Source organism: Pinus tabuliformis, chromosome Q, assembly GCF_031772625.1.
Source record: "Pinus tabuliformis cultivar Carrire ecotype Pingquan chromosome Q, CPIR1, whole genome shotgun sequence".
NCBI classification, from domain to species: Eukaryota; Viridiplantae; Streptophyta; class Pinopsida; order Pinales; family Pinaceae; genus Pinus; species Pinus tabuliformis.
The window spans coordinates 29,768,492-29,788,615 of record NC_142296.1 but is presented as its reverse complement, the minus strand read 5'-3'; the positions used below and the strand labels follow the sequence as shown (position 1 = coordinate 29,788,615).

General features: G+C 41.5%; 1 protein-coding gene across 2 annotated transcripts in view; it reads right to left on the bottom strand.

Annotated features, from left to right (window-relative positions):
• LOC149218114 (O-fucosyltransferase 9-like) overlaps positions 1-20,124 on the bottom strand; it is a 280,725-nt gene that overhangs the window by 6,960 nt on the left and 253,641 nt on the right. For both annotated transcript variants that reach the window (XM_089383814.1, XM_089383815.1), the window contains exons 8-9: positions 19,435-19,602; positions 19,038-19,228 (exon numbers count right to left, since the gene is read on the bottom strand). In XM_089383814.1, the coding sequence (XP_089239940.1) occupies positions 19,038-19,228; positions 19,435-19,602 (359 nt within the window). The remainder of the gene's footprint in view (positions 1-19,037; positions 19,229-19,434; positions 19,603-20,124) is intronic.

The window sequence follows — 20,124 nt, the reverse complement described above, 5'->3', positions numbered from 1 at the left end:
ATAACTAGGATGAATGATGTTTCTTCAACTTGATCACTTGGGATCAATTTGATTGGAGTTCACCCTTTGATTATGTGGACTGGCTTTTGTCAGTGGAGAGTGGCAAGGTCTTGTGACTCACTCTCAATCAATTCTTCTTTATTATTCACATCAATGTTCAGCAGAGCAAAGCAGAGACGAGATACAGAGATGGCTCATGACGATAGAATGGCATGATGATCATAGTTGTTGGTTTGACAGGTGGAATTCTCCCTAGTGTTGGAATTTCTAAGTCTAACTGTTAGAAATCCTTCATGTACTTTCTGATTTATTTATTCCTACTTGTTCTGTTAATTAACAAGCTATTTACCATGTAAATACTGAAAATAAATACAAGTACAGTCTCAACACATATTGGTCACCAACTAAAGGAAGAACAAGCACACAAGTGACACTGTTATTTTTGGACTAATGTCCCCAGAAAAACCCAATGCGGGAAAACCATTGCAACTATCTAAGAGTTTTACTATTAAGCAGTTTCAGAATACAATCTGGCTGCCAAAAATGGCTCACCCAATAGAGAATTCCCTTGGCAGTAGTAACTCTCAGTCGGAGACAAATATCAGTCCCAATCTGCCCCACAAAATCTCCCAGCGCCAGCCTCTCTAGCCTAGCATCAGCCTCTCTGGCCCAGTGTTAGCATCTCGGGGCTCTACGACAGCCTCTATAGACTCTGCGTGTCCCACATTGGCCCTCCTCAGGCTCTGCGCAACTCTTGGCTACCTCTGCGTGGCCTTTGGCTGCTTCTGCGTGGCCTGTAGCTGGCTCTACGTCAACCCTCTCACGGCTTCTATGCTGATGCTCCAAGTACTATCTCTGCCTCTCTGCTATTGCATTCACTGCCCCTCAGCTGCAACTCTGATCACTCCTTCGATTTCCTCAACAAGCCTTGCCCCTGAAAATCGAATTCTTGATCAACTCAGTGTTTTCTCCAAGTGACTCTCATGCCTCCTCTTATACTTTTCTCGTTGACATTTCAACGGCCGAGATTAAGTCCCTAATCAACAGCTAAGATTAGATCTGGCTTGATCCATGACTTTTGGACCATTCTAACTCAGTTTTATATTAATTCACATTAATATTTTATTTTCCCTAAGTTTAGACTTAGGGACTCCATTAAAAATATTAATTATTTTAATATCTCCCAAACTGGTTAGATTCTACCCAAACCATTTCTGGGTATTGGAGATCTCATGTACTTTAGCCTCTCCACCAATTTTCGTGGCTAGAGCACATCCGATGCTACCCCAAATCAACACTCCCTCTTAGCGAGGACTGTGCTCTAGTAATACTCCTCACTGAGCATCACCCTGATCATCCGACATCGGTCCCTGTGTTGATGCTAGGCTTTGTTGCCCATCATCGTTTGCATTGTTGCATCATGTACTGCTACTGATGGCCCTACCACTGACACTGCTGCATCTGCACTGCAACCCCTTTCATCATGCTATGTCGTGCTACCCATAGCACTGCCACTGCTAACTGCTACACTACAACTCAGTTACTAAGAACTAAGTAATTGATCTCCCAACTTTGACATCTCCGTCAAGCTAGAAACACTCCCGATGCTGAAGCTCCCTCTGTTATTAACAAGTGCTCCCTCCCTGAGCTCAGCGCTATTGCAACAACTCTGTGCATCTCGTACTATTGCCTCACGCTGTCCTAGGATTCTTGCACTATAGCTCCCTCTGTCGCTCCATCCACATCTGTCTCTACCAACATCTGTGAGTCCTGCTACTCCTCTTTGTGGCTCCCGTAGCAAGGTATAATCCAAGTGGTTGGGTACCTCAAGAATCCTGCTACTCATCACCTGTAGTCTGTCTACAGCTCGATGTCTCCCCACTTCCTCTCAAGTGGCGTATGAGCACTCATGGCATAGTCATCATCTGTCTCCACTTCTTTCTCTGCCCTTGCTGGCGCAGCCTTGGTCTCAGAAGCCTCTCCCTTGTTCTTCTTCCTCGGACACTGGCATAGTGACCAAGTTCCCCATAGTGGAAGCATTTGACCTTGGAGATGTCCTTCTTTTTCCTTTTCTCCTACTTTCCCTTAGATGCTAGGGCAGCATCCCCCTCTTCCTCCTTGATTTTGACCCCCTTGCCGCTTCTTTCCACCTTGGTTAGCCTTCTGATGTCCTCTTGACGAAGAGCCACCCACAGTTCCTCCTAATCTAGAAGGGTCGACCTACCCAGTATGCTCTAGACAAATACCTCCCAATCCTTTGAGACTGTGTTCAATGTGGTCCTCACTATCATCTCCTCATCCGGTGTAACCCCTATGGAAGTTAGCTGATCCTGGATCTCCTTCAATCGACCGAGGAAGGTGTCTATATGTTCTCCCTTCTGCATTTGGTATGACCACAACTGATTTTCCAGTAGCATCTTCCTCTGCATGGAAGTACACTGATACAATTTTTTCAGGGCCTCCCACATCGCATTTTTTGTGTCCTTTTCGGCAATATGTGGTAATACATGGTCCTTGACCCCGTCATGGATGATGCTCTTGGCCCTCGCCATTGCCTCCTGGTACTTTTCGTTCTCATCCAGGTTCACTGGGACCGCTATTGAGTTCAAGGCGAAGTGCTTGAGATGATTCCTGTCTAGAATGGACAAGATCCTTGCCTTCCAGACTACGAAGTTTGAGGCTCCATCCAGTCTGTCCCAATCTCTTACCCCGTTCACTGCCATTTCGCTGCTCCTCTTTCAACTCTTCCGAGTCTCTCTGCTTCCCTCTTGGAATTTCTCAGTGTGACTCCCTCTGAGCCTCGATTTCCCTCCTGGAAACCCCTCTGCCAATGTCGAGATGCCCCCACTCCGATCGTCAGTGTAGTTGCACCCAATGTTGCAGGAAACGTCCCCCCCCCCGGATTTAATGCCCAAAGCATGTACCATACGGATGCGTCCAAGAAGCGTCCCCAAAACTGCGGTTCCGAAATTCCGAAACGTGTTTCAGATTGATATGGACGCTTCCTGGAAATTCCGGAAGCGTCCCTCCGAAACGCGTTTCGGAATCTCCGAAGCGCGTTTCGTACGGCGCTTCGGCCATACGAAGCGCGACGCTTCGGAGGGCAAACCGTATGGTTCAGTACAAGCTTCCGGAAAGTGCGTAGCGCGGCCTAAAAAAACCGAATTTATTTTTTATTTTTTATTTTTTTTATTTTTTGGTGAGTTTGCTTGTTGGGGGTGGGTCCACCTTGGGTTAGGGTGAGGAATGAAGGCAAAAAAAATATAAAAAAAATATAAATATAGCAGATGCTCCCTCATGGTAATGTTAAATTCTTAAAGTAAAAGTGACATTCTCCTTTATTTTTCATTTTCATCTTTTTACTTAAATTTTTAACATTACCATGAAATGGCTCAGGATGTTTGAGAGTGGTTCCAGCCTCATTGGACTTCATATGGAGAAAATAGAATTTCATATCCTATTCAAAATTCAACAGACTTAACAGTTTTCAAGAATTCAAGATCAATGGGTTTGTGGCATTTCATTAGATTATATCAAGTATGAAGGTATGCGATTAGCATTTAATCAAGAGCACCAAGCCCTATATGTACCCTAGTGTTGGTTGTGTTAATTGTTGAACTCCTTTGTCACGCCCTTAGCAAAAAATTACCTTTCAATCAAGTCAAAATCATCGATCAAGCATGTTAAGATTTTTCTACCATATTTTAAGTCTTGAATTAGGTAGTTTGATCAAAATTCGGCAATGTTGACTAATATCCATAGACAATCGAGGTAGAGGCAAAGGCTAGACAAGAGGAGAAGAATCTAGATTCTAGATGGTTGATGCTCGAATAATTAATCATTAATGTACAATGGATGCTATATCTATCTTGATTTATGCAAAAATATGCATGTTTTCATGTCTTCTACAATTAATTTGGTATTTGGGATGTTTGTTTTGAGTATAAATGCAAAAAAATATAAAAATATATATATAGCAGACGCTTCGCTTCCTAGATTTTTGGAAAATGATGCTTCCGCGTCTCCGCTTCGTGAAACATTGGTTGCACCACTGATCCGGATTTCTTGGCTAGAAACACTTGGCAACAACTCCCTCCTCCTTGGTCTTGCCCTGTTAGGTAATGTTCTAACCACAATACCCCACCAGCTTCACTCTGCAACTTACCCACAGCCTCCTATGCCCTAGCAAACTGAAGATTAGAGCCTCTAGGCTCTGCACAGTCCCCACACCAGCAAAATCTGCACCTCCTGGCCACGAGCGTCAATCCTTCCTAACTGAGAAAGATGACCGGGCACTGCATAGGTCAAGTCTGCTCCTCTCTGCCACTGCATTGATCCTCTTCCTGGCTCGAACTAATGACGCAGGCAATACATCACCCCTTCCTTGCTGCTTTTCCGCTAGGAACAATCTCTGTCACTTGGGACAGTTGTTTCTATTGCTACTGCTTTGCTCGGCTGATGCCCTTAGTTATCCTACGATCTGCAACCACACTCCAATACCATGTTGGAATTTCTAATTCTAACTATTAGAAATCCTTCCTGTAATTTCTGATTTATTTCTTCCTACTTGTTCTGTTAATTAACAAATTATTTACCATGTAAATACTAAAAATAAATACAAGTACAGTCTCAACACATACAGATCATCAATTGAAGGAAGAAAAAGCACACAAGTGACACCGTTATTTTTGGACTAATGTCCTCGGGAAAACCCAATGTGGGAAAACCAGTGCAGCTATCTGAGGGTTTTATTATTAAGCAGTTTCAGAATACAATCTGGGTGCCAAAAATGGCTCACCCAACACATAATGCCCTCGGCAGTAGTACCTCTCAGTCGGAAACAGATATCAGTCCCAATCTACCCCACGAAATCTTCCAGCGTCAACCTCTGGGGTCTGTGTCAGCCTCTTTGGCCCAGCGTTAGCCTCTCGGGGCTTTGCATCAGCCTCTAGAGCCTCTGTGTGTCCCACGTTGACCCTCCTCAAACTCTGCGCAGCTCTTGGCTGCCTTTACGTGGTCTCTGGTTGCTTCTCCGTGGCCTCTAGCTGCTTCTGCGTTGATGCTCCCAGTACTATCTCGCTACTGCATTCACTGCCCCTCAGCTGCAACTCTGGTCACTCCTTTGATTTCTTCAGCAAGCCATGCCCCAGAAAATCGAATTCTTGATCAACTTGGTGTTTTTTCCAAGTGACCCTCAAGCCTCCTCTTATACTTTTCTCGTTGACATTTCAACGGCCGAGATTAAGTCCCTAATCAACAGGTAAGATTAGGTCTGACTTGATCCATGACTTTTGGACCACTCTAACTCAGTTTTATATTAATTCACATTAATATTTTATTTTCCCTAAGTCTAAACTTAGGGACTCCATTAAAAATATTAATTATTTTAATATCTCCCAAACTAGTTAGATTCTGCCCAAACCATTTCTAGGTATTTTGGAGATCTCATGTGCTTTAGCCTCTCCACCAATTTTCGCGGCTAGTGCACACCCGATGCTACCCCAAATCAACACCTAGTTGAGAGGTAGTGTTAAAATTGGCAACTAGGACCAAATTCCACTTTGGACAGCTCATTAAAGAAGATAATTATGACATCAGATTCCTCTCTGTGAGAGGACCAAAATCGACCTAAAGATCGTCATATTTGGATAAGGAAAAGTGTGTTTTTGAATTTATGTTTTCTCACATTTAAATTATCAAGGTCAGCCTCTTTTATATGTCACCTCACCTAATACAATAGTCACGTCTCTTGACCCCCACCGATTGGTATATATAGAGGTGCTTTCTCCCTCATTTGATACATCCAAGTGCTCATCCTCTCCTCTGAAATAGGATGGCATCTGAGGCAGGACTCAGGTTGCAAGGGTCGAGTTTATGATGAGACCCATCTCTGTTTAGGGTTCGGTTTTCTTGGGAGAAAGAGCCGCAGGTCTGTGGCATCATGCATGAAGGATATGAGGTCTGCCTGGGCAGCGTATCTCTTGATTTTGGGTACAGATTTCCTGTTGAATAGAGCCGCAGTCAGAGAAATAATTGTTGGATGGTTTTCTGTGCTATTTGGTAAGGTGTATCTTTGTTACAGGCCGTGGGAAGAGAGCCGCTACAGCAGCTAGTTGTTAAGCTGTTTGGAGGGTATGAAGGCATGGATAAGTCCTTCTCTCTAGGCCGCATATGCCCAGGCTTGAGCGCAGGCAGGTCAGAATTCTTTCATGAGTTTGGGACTGCTTTATCTTGCCACTGATTTAGGGTTCGTTGAGGAGGAGCCTCAAAGCTCTAAATCAGTGATTGGATGTCTTCTAATGGTAAATCACAGGAATGGAGAAAGAGGGCTGAAGCAGGCAGCCCTAACCAGTGACCCGGATTGCAGAGGAAAGACATCAGCTCTTGAAGCTAACTGTGTTTGTGCCCTAACCAGTATTCAGAATTGCAGTATAGAAATCTCCAGTCCTTGGTGCCAGAATTACAGTTTCATTGAGTCATCTTCATGTTTAAGAGCTTTGATGTCAGATCTTCTATTTGGCAAGTCAGTATTGACTTTAAGTCATTGTACTCTATCTCTCTCTCTCTCTCTCTATGCTGAACATTTGATGATTAAGAGTAAGAAGATTTGATCAAGGGTTTTCCCCATCTTGCGGTTTTTCCCTGGCTTGAGCCATATTCTTGTGTTCTTCTGTCTTGGCTTGTCTTCAGCATTTATATCTTATGTTCTTTCATTAGTTACTGTATGATTGCTAATGGATTAATGGGCAAATGGATGAATGAAGTAACTAACCTAAGCAAAGAACATATTAACTTAAAATTAACAGCTGATCTTTTGGGATGCTCCGCTACCATTGTGTCCATTACTTGCCCCTGTACTCATATAGACACTCCACTTACGTGCTAAAGTTGGAACTCTTGCCACTCACAGAATCAGAGGAGGGCATGCCCTTCATTAGATAATTGTGTCAGATCACACATTGTTTTGCATGATCAAAAATTATGTATGGATTCACTAACTAACAAGTAATGGTCATTAACAGCCCTGCATTCTCTACTAGATGACCCAATTTCTACAGTAACAATCAATGTTCCCCAAGTCCCCTTGCATTTCCACATTGGATTTGGAACCAACGGCTCCATAACAACAACAGCAATTAAGGTAAGTTAGGGCCTACACTCACTTGTCCAAAACCTGCTTCTGCTTTAGCCATTAAACTTAGAAACCCACTACAAAGATTAAAGACAACACAAATTCACAGAAGTCCAAACATTTAATGAACCTTAAGATTCCCTTTACAATATATTTTAAATAAATTCGAAAGGACAAAAACAATAGTTTTTATCTCCCAACTCCAGGAGGTCGATGTACAAGTTGAAGCTTGCACCTTAGGTGTCATAGGTTAAGACTTCCTGGAAAAGAAAGCTTAAATGCCACGAACAAGGGATCTATCATCTCATACCCCATTAGGGTATGACATATTTCAATTAATTACTGGCACAAATTCCGTTGAGGCATCAAAATGCAATTGCTCAAACTGACAATTAATAATATATACTAAGATATGAACAAACACCGTTGCAACAGTGGATATTTTATATTGAAAGAAAACCATCTGGTCCTATATAGAAAGGTTAGCATCAATAATGTAAGTTATATAATCTCCCTTACATGTAATTCAGAATTTTACTTGTTAGCAGAGTACGTGGCCTCAGATACTGTTTCAGTCCAGTTTCATATATTTTTAGCACCAAATTTTCTGTCTATATAGTATAAACCAATACAAAGAGCTTCATTTGAATAACTCATGAACTCGATTTTTTGAACAGATACATTGAAGGTTACACTCCTTAACTGAATACAGATATTAAGTCAAAAATTAATAGATGTTTATTTTCCTAATAGATATCGATCTGAACAAAATCTTAAATGGATTTTGGAATAATATTTCTGGATGTGTAGCAGCCTAGGAGGCATTATTTAACCTATTTAAAACCAGTTTGTTTTCAAATCTCATAAACAATAGTTTCAAATGTAGAGGTTTGGGAGAGATCTAAATCAACCACAGGATGTGTAGAAGATAGTTGGGCATATGCTACCACCCTAATTTTTCTTCATCATAATAAAACAAAAGAATTTATTCTTACAAAAATTCAGAGGTGGCAGCATAGTAGAACAGCGGTAATTGGAACCTTAATGCACACACTATCCCTCCTATTTATATGCTTCACCATAATGTATAGTTCTTGTTATGTGGTTGTAATATCCCCAATTTTGTGAGCATGGAAATCATTAACGAGTTGCCCAATTTTGTTGACACTATACAAAAGGGTCAATTATAATTAATAGCCTAGCAGGAGTCTTCGGACATCCATAGTGTTGGCATCCCAAGTTGGCATTGGGATCCAGGTGGGGCTCTCCATCATTTACCAAGCGTGCAGAGGAGGACACTGGCATGGACAAGATGATTGACATAGTACCCAAGCACTCACATTCTTTCACACTCCCATCAGAGTGTCGATCTATGCTAGTGGCAAGTTGGATTGACAGAGTGTACCGACTTCAAGAGACGACTTGGCACATCGTTCATGTATCAGGCTATAGGATAGTAAGCATGCCCTATCACGAGTTATTCAGATGCACTAGTATACCACTAGGTAGGACATCATATGGAGACGCTTCTCTTCCATTTATGTCTGGGGTGCAAGAGCCGTCGAGGATCAACACAACAGTGATATTCCCCTTAGTATGTGAGGAGCTAGGCCACTAAGGTCTACTAGGACAAATGAGGAGATATGGGTCACATCATGATGGGTGCACTAGCAGAGTTGTTGATACATTAGTACATGTGGGATACCAGACAATATACGGTGGTACGACAGTAGGCAGTGGTATCTAGTGGTACACAGAGATATGCCGCAAAGTTCGATATTACACAGAGGAGTGCAGGGGTATGTGGTTGTGTGCAGTGATGTATGATGTTGCACAACCGCATTTTGGAGCGTTGCCTCCAAAGAGATCTCCTGGTGGGGACGTCAGGCACACCATTGGGTTTGGCTTACCCAAGATTGTTAAGGGCACGATTGAGCATCTCTTGGGCATACCCCTCGAGACTCAGATGTTTCTTTCTCCTTTGTATTGCTTACAATCACAGAGGATTTGGTTGTTGTCCCTTGACGCTCTCAGTACAAGTAACTGAACACAAGACACTCACTTGAGATAGTTGGATGGGACTCAATGCACCAAGAGAGAGACCTTCCTAGTTGCGGCAGATGGTTAGGGCGCAAGTTGGCAGATACAGGCCTGGGGATGGCCCGATCTACTACAGAGGTAGCATATGTTCCATCCTTGATCTCACACTTAGGGAGGTGCATGACACACTTTGGGCAGGACATTCCGAGGTGTTACAGGAGCATATACAGCGGGTGGTGAACCTTTCTTGCAGGAGGATGTTTAGATGCCAGACAGTATTGGAGTTCACCATCAAGAGATAGCATAGCAGATCTCATTATGTGGTATGGCTAGCATAGGGCAGTTTAGCATGAACCTAATTGATTCATGATATATGAAATCTATATATTCATTGCATGCAAGAACCAAAGACGTGGCACGGACGGATTCCAACAGTTGTTCGGACTATGTCGAAGTTGATCTGGATTCTGGCTATGGGATCCAGGGATTCAGTTGGTTGATTGGTCACTCTATTTCATGATGCATGAAATCAGGGTAGAGAGTGATCTAGATCACTCTCTGGTTTACACATGGAGGATCGTTGAGGCCTTCATCGTATGGCAAGGCAGGTTTTCCCTGTTGCTGCTTAGGATCGAGATTAGCTTTGGATGGGTAGGCTTTGATATCATGGAGATGCCTAGGTGAGATGTGTTTGGCATTTATAGATACTTCACCATCAAGTTCCACGAGAGGAGGATACAGTATGAGTATAACGGGCAGTCAATTATAGTCAAAGTGGCGCAGCGTTAGCATGGTGGTATACTTTTGAGATTAGCATGGGACCTTAGCATTATAGGGCCCTGCAGTTCAACTACCTTTAGGGATGAGCTGGTCTCTACATGGGGAGGTCATGTAGATCTTCCACTTGGTTTCAGTTCTATCGAGAGTATTTTTCCCTCTAGTGATTCGTAGATGACTCGGGGCACTACACTAGTATGGTAGGATAATCAGCCGGAGGAGACCATGGAGAGCTCGTGCGGGAAAGGGTTCTTCTCCACCTAGGTTGGATTGCATCTTCAGAAGTCTTCTCTTGCAGGACACGAGATTGGGCTCTCTATAGAGCAGCTTCTCGAAGAGTTGATCAAGATTCTACATTATCAGGGTGCCCTACTTACTAGCGATATGCAAAGTATTCCTGGCAACTTGGAAGCCTTCTGACGCAGGGAAAAACCCGCTATACCCACAGTATGCATATAAAATGCAAATTTTCATTCGTCCCAGGAATATCAATGACTTTCTTGGTCAAACCTTCATAAGCTAGGGTTTAAGGCCCCTTTATTTAATCTCATGCGGAGACATTACATTAGACTTTCTATAGTCTAACCCTTCTTAATCCATCCTTTACCTCAGGACTCTATACTCTCCCATCATTTAACTTTAATCAATCCTTAAGTCCGCACATATATAACCAACCCCACTCTATGACTATGGTTATTCACGAACTTACCCATTAACTTCCTATCAGTGCTTTATTTCTATTATAATGTTTACATAATAGAAATATTCCACAACACACGTAAACCATACCTTTTCTCCTTTTCCTCGGTCTTCGCACATTACTCGATGCTTTCCTTTATCGCAACCGCAATCTTTCTCCATCGTTAGAACATGCCTTCGGAACTCTTGACTTGCGATATGCGACTGCCTTCCCCACTGTTGATTTCATTCACCAGATCAATGACTATCGCAATATTGCATCAAACCATCATGTGACTTCATTGCCTCTCGTGTGCGACATCCGATAATACAACTAGACTTCAAATAACATGAAACCGCACCTATAACCTCTTCAGGTCCGCCTTTTCCAATTTATTTATCGCTTCAATCTCCATCGTCGATCTTACCCTCGATCCGACAGTTGTACTTCTTCCCGATCAACAAACCAAACCAACGCTTTATAACCGTTGATCAAGATCCGCTTGATCCGACAGTCCACAATGATATCAGGTGGACTATTTACGCGACGTTTAGCTGCTTTACAAACCCTATGAGAATTATAAGTCCTCAATCTATAAAAGTGTGGGCCCGCCCTTGCAGTTAATGTTCGATCTCTTCTCGGCCCCATATTCGTTGGATGACGAGGCTCTTGAATCCTACGATTTGCAGCCCTTCAACTAGCACACAGGTTATCAATCAGCTTAATCCTGCAGTTGACTGTGACGTGGCATTGACTTTTGCGATCGACGGTCAGGATCAATTGCGGGACTTCAACCACGATCAAGGGAATTTGTCCTCTTCTACCCCTGCAACTCTTTACTATGGTTTTACGCCGTTTCCTCAATGTCTTCTGTGGTTCTGATTTTCCTCAAGGATCTAGTCCTTCGTTGTGTTGCCACAACTCTCACCTTCGCTTAACTCCACTCGCCTTTATGCTCTTCCACCTTCACTATAACACTAAAGGCTTCCTCCGACGTCGTAACACAAGCTCTATGGTTCACTCCCTGAACCTCTTATTGACCAACAATTCTACCCAACACTTCTTTCGTTGGAATTGTTGTCTCTAAGACAACTCTACCCACAATCGCAACTGTGGAGCTACCTCAACAACTTCTCCCCAATCGCAGCTGGAAGTTGTTCTGTTACGCTTCTCTCTATTTTGCCTTTGATTCTGTCCAAACTCCACTTGCATATATATACAATACAAAATCTCTAAATTCACACAAAGATTAATTCAATGTTGCACGAATCGCCCCCCCCCCCACCGTTCCAAGCCCCGAAGCGGGTCCCGTGGGGAAGCGCCTAAGAAGCTTGGCTGGAAGCGCGCTTCCGAAATTCGGAAGCGCCGCTTCCGCATTTTTTGCCGCTTCCTGGAAATTCAGAAGCGTGGTACGGAAGCGCTGAAGCGCGCTTCGTACAACGCTTCGGGCGTCAGAAGTGTGGCGCTTCAGAGGAGGAAGCGTACGCTTCCGAAAAAGCGTTTAGAAAATCGTTTTTTTTTTTCATTTTTTTATTTTATTTTTATTTTAGGTGAGTTTGCTTGTTGGGGGTGGGTCCACCTTGGGTTAGGGTGACGAATGAAGGCAAAAAAAATATAAATATAGCAGATGCTCCTTCATGGTAATGTTAAATTCTTAAAGTAAAAGTGAAATTCTCCTTTATTTTTCATTGTCATCCTTTTACTTAAATTTTTAAAATTACCATGAAATGACTCGGGATGTTTGAGAGTGGTTCCAGCCTCATTGGACTTCATATGGAGAAAATAGAATTTCATATCCTATTCAAAATTCAGCAGACTCAACAGTTTTCAGTAATGCAGGATCAATGGGATTGTGGCATTTCATTAGATTATATCAAGTATGAAGGTATGCGATTAGCATTTAATCAAGAGCACCAAGCCCTATATGTACCCTAGTGTTGGTGGTGTTAATTGTTGAACTCCTTTGTCACGCAGCACGCCCTTAGCAAAAAATTACCTTTCAATCAAGTCAAAATCATCAATCAAGCATGTTAAGCTTTTTCTACCATATTTTAAGTCTTGAATTAGGTAGTTTGATCAAAATTGGGCAATGTTGACTAATATCCCTAGACAACCGAGGTCGAGGCAAAGGCTAGACAAGAGGAGAAGAATCTAGATTCTAGATGGTTGATGCATCTAAATGGTTGATGCTCAAATAATTAATCATTAATGTACAATGGATGTTATATCTATCTTGATTTATGCAAAAATATGCATGTTTTCATGTCTTCTACAATTAATTTGGTATTTGGGATGTTTGTTTTGAGTATAAATGCAAAAAAAAAAAAAAAAATATATATATATATATAGCAGACGCTTCCGCGGAAAGATGGCACCTCGGCTTGCACAAGGCAAGTGAAGAAATACACTCAGAATAGCAAAGGAATGGCCCCTCTATGAACTGCGTCTCAGCAGCTGGAGAACTGTTGTGCTGCAGCTGCTGCTAGAAATCAAATGAGGATTTGGGGCTGCTCCCCTCCTCAGAAAAGGCTGAAACTTTGGAATCAGACTCTACTCAAGAAACCCAGAAAAACCCAGAAAGCTTTTCTGAAATGGCTGACCCCTGAAAATCACCCCCTTGGGGTTCTGCGCAGTCCCTCAATGCTCTGCGCTGCCACTGAATGAAACACTCCAAAAACCTGCCTGAAACCCTTGCCAAAATTCTGCGATATGCTAGGGCTGATCCCCCTCTCTACCTCTCGGCACAAATCCTCCTGCAAACCCTCAACCCAGCCTCTTGCCAGAAAGAACTGCGTCCTCCTCTCAATGCTGCGCAGTCCTCCAAAACGCTGATGAAACTGCTGCTAAAATGCTGATGAAACTACTGCTGGAATGCCAATGGAAATACCTTGCCCGAGCAGGCACTCGAAGTCCCCTGGGGCTAAGGGTGAGATCTCCGAATGGAGACACTCAATGCACTAAATAGTGCTGCAGACTAGCTAAACAGCCAGCGTGATCTAAGTTGGAATGACTATCACAAATGCTCATAACAGAATGATCCAAATGAGGGGGCTCCTCTCTCTTTTATAGCCCTTGCCTCTCTCAATCCCAAGGCTCACCTCCTCCTGCGTGATTCCCCTCTTGCCACGTGTTTCTTCCCTCCTGCGCAATTCCTCCATGTGTCTGCATGGGCTCCATTTCTGCGTCCCCCTTTGGCCCCCTTGGCTCCCCTTTAAGTCACAACGTTGTGCTACTAGGAAGTGACTTTTTATTCTAAAAGTGAATTATGTCCCCCTTCCTCACTTTTTTATTTACAAATAACTATAGAAGGCAAAAATTGAACAAAATCGAATATTCCAATTAGCCATGGCTAATTAAGAATATTACAAACAGCAAGTCCACCCTGCTGGCACTTACCTCACCAAGCTTTCCTCTGTACTTGGTCTTTTGGCAAGCCCTTGGTTCTCTATCTCTGGAACCTCTTTTGATCACTTCTCTCTACACCTTCTAGGCTTCAACTCATCTGCACAATTGTCCTCTTGTACTTCAATCACAAATGAAATACTAGGTTCTGACCACCTCTTCTTTCACTCAGAAACTCTTACTAGCTTTCTTCATCCCTTAGCAATTCTATCGACATCCTTTGTGGAATTGTCTTTGTGAGCTACAACAATACCTCTGCAGTAACAAGTCTCCTTCTTGTTACATATGCCTCACTAAGCTTCTCTCCTCTGAGCTCAATCTTTTAGCATTTCTCTTTTCTCTAGGTTGTTGCAATCTTCTCACCTTCCTTTGTTGTCACCTGCATATCAATGTTATTCAAACCAAAGATCATTCCCAAGCTTTCAAAAGCTTGCTTCTCAGCTTCCTTCTGAGAACACTCTTATCCTCTTTGTCCAACCTTCAATTGGATTCTTCAGGTTCACTGCCACTACATGGCTTCACAAGCAGTCTCCATCCATTCTTCACATTTGAGTGAATCTCCACTTTCCTCAAGAAAACAAACATCACTGTGTTTTCTTTATGCTTCTGCAATGTCTTCTTAAGAGTATCACTTACTCTCATCTTATCTCATTGCTCTACTTATCAGATTCAAATAACCTGATCTCCTCTTTCTTTTGCAATCACACTTGTATTCTGCACAATTCTGCTTTAATCAAAAAGAGCTTTAACTGGCTCTGATACCACTCTGACACGGGGAAAAACCCCGCTATACCCACAGTATGCATATAAAATGCAAATTTTCATTCATCCCAGGAATATCAATGACTTGCTTGGTCAAACCTTCATAAGCTAATGTTTAAGGCCCCTTCATTTAATCTCATGTGGAGACATTACACTAGACTTCTATAGTCTAACCTTTCTTAATCCATCATTTACCTCGGGACTCTATACTCCCCCTTCATTTAACTTTAATCAATCCTTAAGCCTGCACATATATAACCAACCCCACTCTATAACTATGGTTATTCACAGACTTACCCATAAACTTCCTATCGACGCTTTATTTCTATTATAATGTTTACATAATAGAAATATTCCACAACACACGTAAACCATACCTTTTCGCCTTTTCCTCGGTCTTCGCACATTACCCGATGCTTTCCTTTATCGCAATCGCAATCTTTCTCCACCGTTAGAACATGCCTTCGGAACTCTTGACTTGCGATATGTGACTGCCTTCCCCTGCAATCACACTGTCATACTCTGAATTTCCCAACAAATACTCCAGCAATTCAAGTTCCCTATGACACTTCACAAGTACTTCATCATCTCTTATAATTCCTGCATTTATACTTAAATTATCAATTTGAAAATTACAGAGTTCAACAGTCTCAACTGTTGCTTCACATATCAGTTCTTAAGACTAAATCTCATCTCCTTCTTTCACAAGAAATTGTTCTTTTCTTGTAACAACTTCAAACAACAATGTTTTACTAAAGTCTCTCCAACACAGGGAAAAACCCGTTATACCCACAGTATGCAGATAAAATGCAAATTTTCATTCGTCCCAAGAATATCAATGACTTGCTTGGTCAAACCTTCATAGGCTAAGGTTTAAGGCCCCTTCATTTAATCTGATGCAGAGACATTACATTACACTTTCTATAGTCTAACCCTTCTTAATCCATCCTTTATCTTAGGACTCTATACTCTCCCTTCATTTAACTTTAATCAATCCTTAAGCCCGCACATATATAACCAACCCCACTCTATAACTATGGTTATTCACGGACTTTCCCATAAACTTCCTATCGGCGCTTTATTTCTACTATAATGTTTACATAATAGAAATATTCCACAACACACGTAAACCATACCTTTTTGCCTTTTCCTCGGTCTTCGCACATTACTCGATGCTTTCCTTTATCGCAATCGCAATCTGTCTCCACTGTTAGAACATGCCTTCAGAACTCTTGACTTGCGATATGTGACTACGTTCCCCTGCAATCACACTATCATACTCTGAATTTCCCAGCAAATACTCTAGCAATTCAAGTTCCCTGCGACACTTCACAAGTACTTCATCATCACTTATAATTCTTGAATTTATACTTAAATTATCAATTTGAAATTTATAAAGTTCAACAGTCTCAACTGTTGCTTCACATATCAGTTCTTAAGACTGAATCTCATCTCCTTCTTTCACAAGAATTTGTTCTTGTCTTGTAACAACTTCAAACATCAATGTTTTACTAAAGTCTCTTTGACGCAAGGAAAAACCCGCTATACCCACAGTATGCATATAAAATGCAAATTTTCATTCGTCCCAAGCATATCAATGACTTGCTTGGTCAAACCTTCATAAGCTAAGGTTTAAGGCCCTTTCATTTAATCTCATGCGGAGACATTACATTAGACTTTCTATAGTCTAACCCTTCTTAATCCATCCTTTACCTCCAGACTCTATACTCTCCCTTCATTTAACTTTAATCAATCCTTAATCCCACACACATATATAACTAACCTCACCTATAACTATGGTTATTCATGGACTTACCCATAAACTTCCTATCGACACTTTATTTCTATTATAATGTTTACATAATAGAAATATTCCACAACACACGTAAACCATACCTTTTCACCTTTTCCTCGGTCTTTGCACATTACCCGATGCTTTCCTTTATAGCAATCGCAATCTTTCTCCACTGTTAGAACATGCCTTTAGAACTCTTGACTTGCGATATGCGACTGCCTTCCCCACCGTTGATTTCATTCACCAGATCAACGGTTGTCACAATATTGCATCAAACCATCATGTGACTTCATCGCCTCTCGTGTGTGACATCCGATAATACAACCAAACTTAAAATAACATGAAACTGCGCCTATAACCTCTTCGAGTCCGCCTTTTCCAATTTATTTATCGCTTCAATCTCCACCATCGATCTTACCCTCGATCCGACGACTGTACTTCTTCCCGATCAACAAACCAAACCAACGCTTTATAACTGTTGATCAATATCCACTTGATCCGACGGTCCACAATGATATCGAGTGGACTATTTACACGATGTTTAATCGCTTTATGGACCCGATGAGAATTATAAGTCCTCAAGCTATAAAAGTTCGGGTCTTCCCTTGCAATTAACGTTCGATCTCTTCTCAACCCGATATTCATTGGATGACGAGGCTCTTGAATCCTACGATCTGTGACCCTTCAACTAGCACACAGGTTATCAATTAGCTTAATCCCGCAGTTAACTGTGACGTGGCACTGACGTTTGTGATCGACGGTCAGGATCAACTGTGGGACTTCAACCACGATCAAGGGAATTTGTCCTCTTCTACCCCCGCAACTCTTTACTTTGGTTTTACGTCGTTTCTTCAATGTCTTCTGTGATTCCAGTTTTCTTCAGGGATCTGGTCCTTCACTGTTTTGCCACAACTCTCACCTTCGCTTAACTCCACTCGCTTTTATGCTCCTCCACCTTCACTGTAACACTAAAGGCTTCCTCCGATATATACAAAGCCGTAACACAAGCTCTATGGTTCTCTCCCCGAACCTCTTACTGACCAACAATTCTACAAAACACTTCTTTTGCTGGAATTGTTGTCTCTAAGACAACTCCACCCACAATCGCAACTGTGGAGTTACCTCAACAATTTCTCCCCAACCGCAGCTAGAAGTTGTTCTGTTACGCTTCTCTGTATTTCGCCTCTAATTCTGTCTGAACTCCACCTGCATATATATACAATACACAATCTCTAATTCACACACAGATTACTTCATACACACACATGACTCAGAATTGAGCTGTTTGTATTAATAAACATGTATTTACACAAGAACTCTTCCCTTGGCCTGATCTTCTATATCAGTGGCCTTTGTTCCTCTCTTGCCCATAGGCTTACAATCTGACTCTGTGACTCACTAGCTATTCTCTAACTACTCCTCTTTATGCATTTTAGGCTTACATTTATACAAAAGGTCCTGTTGAACTAATTCTGGTTCAAATCCTTAATATGCTGCACTAAATCCTAAATATCCTCTAAGTCCACTTTTAACTCCTACTTATTCCTAAGAATCCTCTCTAGCTCCTCGAATCATGAAACCACTTTTTAGTCCAAGAATTATAGTTGATTTCTAACTCTCTCATCATTATTAATCACTCATGTTCTCCTACATTCGAGATCATTTACAGTTATCCTCACAATATCTAATTAATTCCTATTTTAATCACTCAAAACATTAATGATTACATACATAGGAATCCAACTTCCTTGAAAACACAAGACCCCCTAAGTCAACTAAAACAGAATGAAATTGCTGAGCTGTATGCTCCTACATCACCTTCCTCATCCACTAAGGGCTCACGCTCATGATCCTAGCTGCTCTCATCCACTAAGGGCTCACGCTCATGATCCTAGCTGCTCTCTTGATCAACTATAGGACAAAATATAACATGAAGGGGGCTGAGGGGGTGGTGGGGGCTGTTGGGGTGATAGGGAGGTGATACAAGTAGGGTGTTTATGCCAAGACATAATAGGAAGGAAAGTGTAGGAAAACATGGCTTGAGGGTCTAGGTTGGGGGAAGGGTATTATGTCTAGGGAAAAGTGTGCACGAGAATGCTTTGGCATCGTGGCTATGACTCACAATTAGAGATGAGGTAACAAAAGTTAAAAATGAAACTATACAGCCCTTGATTTTAGACCCAAGAGAATCAAGTAAAGATATAATATTTTATTTTGGAAAAAATGATTTGAAGCTCCACGAAATGCAAGAGGAAATTCTATCATATAGATGAGTATATGTTTCAGCTGCTCATCTACAAACAGAAAATGAGATTTGCTATTCTTTAGTAATGGCATTTCAACTAGATTATATATGCAGATGTGTTTTAAGAGACTACACACAAACATAATATATGGATAAAATTAACACTTCATTGCCATGACAAACGGATGTGCTCAACAACATCAACCTGATATTTGAATTATCTAACAGAATGGCCAATTTACGCTTGTCAGGTCTGATTGTCTTTGAGTGTCCTTTATTAAGGTATCTTCTATGACCCATTAGAAAATGAGGAAAGTTGCCCCCTTGAGTTGTAACAAAAGCTTCACTATGTAGGCAAACAGTGTAGTCTAATGCAGCCATCCTTGATGAAAACTCCTGTAGCCAAAAATTATCAATTAGTGACTTCTATACATCTGGAGTCCAGACCCATAGATGAATTCTTTAAAAGGCTTAAAGCATAGATGAATTCATTCACAAACAAAGGAAAAGGTAAGTTCTATTCATATTCGTGTCAGGTAGTGAAATTTATGGCTCAGCTTGCACTTCAGAAAGCAACAGTCCAGTAGAAACAAAATGTGTACCTTCAAGGGAGCTAATTCTTCTGGAGAGGCAAGGGTCTCTTTGCTTTGTAACAATGGAAACATCTCCTTAAGAGGCATCATATATTTTTCTGCCCTATATATTTTTCCAGCTGCCACGTAGATTGATGTGTTGTTGTCAAAACCCATACCTCTGAGCATCATGCCAACCTACAAATTAAACAAAATGTTGATAACCTCAGTTCCAATAAAATCAAATAAGCTAATCTCAACATACTAAGTTTCTAAGAAAATATGCACTGAATCACAAGATTAAAACCCATGCATTAATGTTAATGTTAATGTTCTAGTAAAGTTTGAACTAAGAGACAAGAAAAATAACACTACTTCTATAGTGCAGAAGCCTAAAATCAAGATGGGAGGAATGCTTAGCGACTCATATAAAGAATTTGGGAATCAAAATGCTTTTCTTCACACACCCAGTCATGTATACATGAATGTGTTTTCAGGCCATATATAACAATGCCATGTAAGATCACTATCGCAAACCAGCCACACCAATTTGATGGGCAAATTTGAAAGGTGTCAGATGTGCATCTTACAACTAAGCAAAAGGACTACAGAGATTGATCATACAAATTCCAGTAAATGTTTTGCTAACAGGGTTCCTGCCTCTAATGGATATTTATCTCTTCAAAATACTATAAGCAGCATGTTATGTGGCTTCCAATA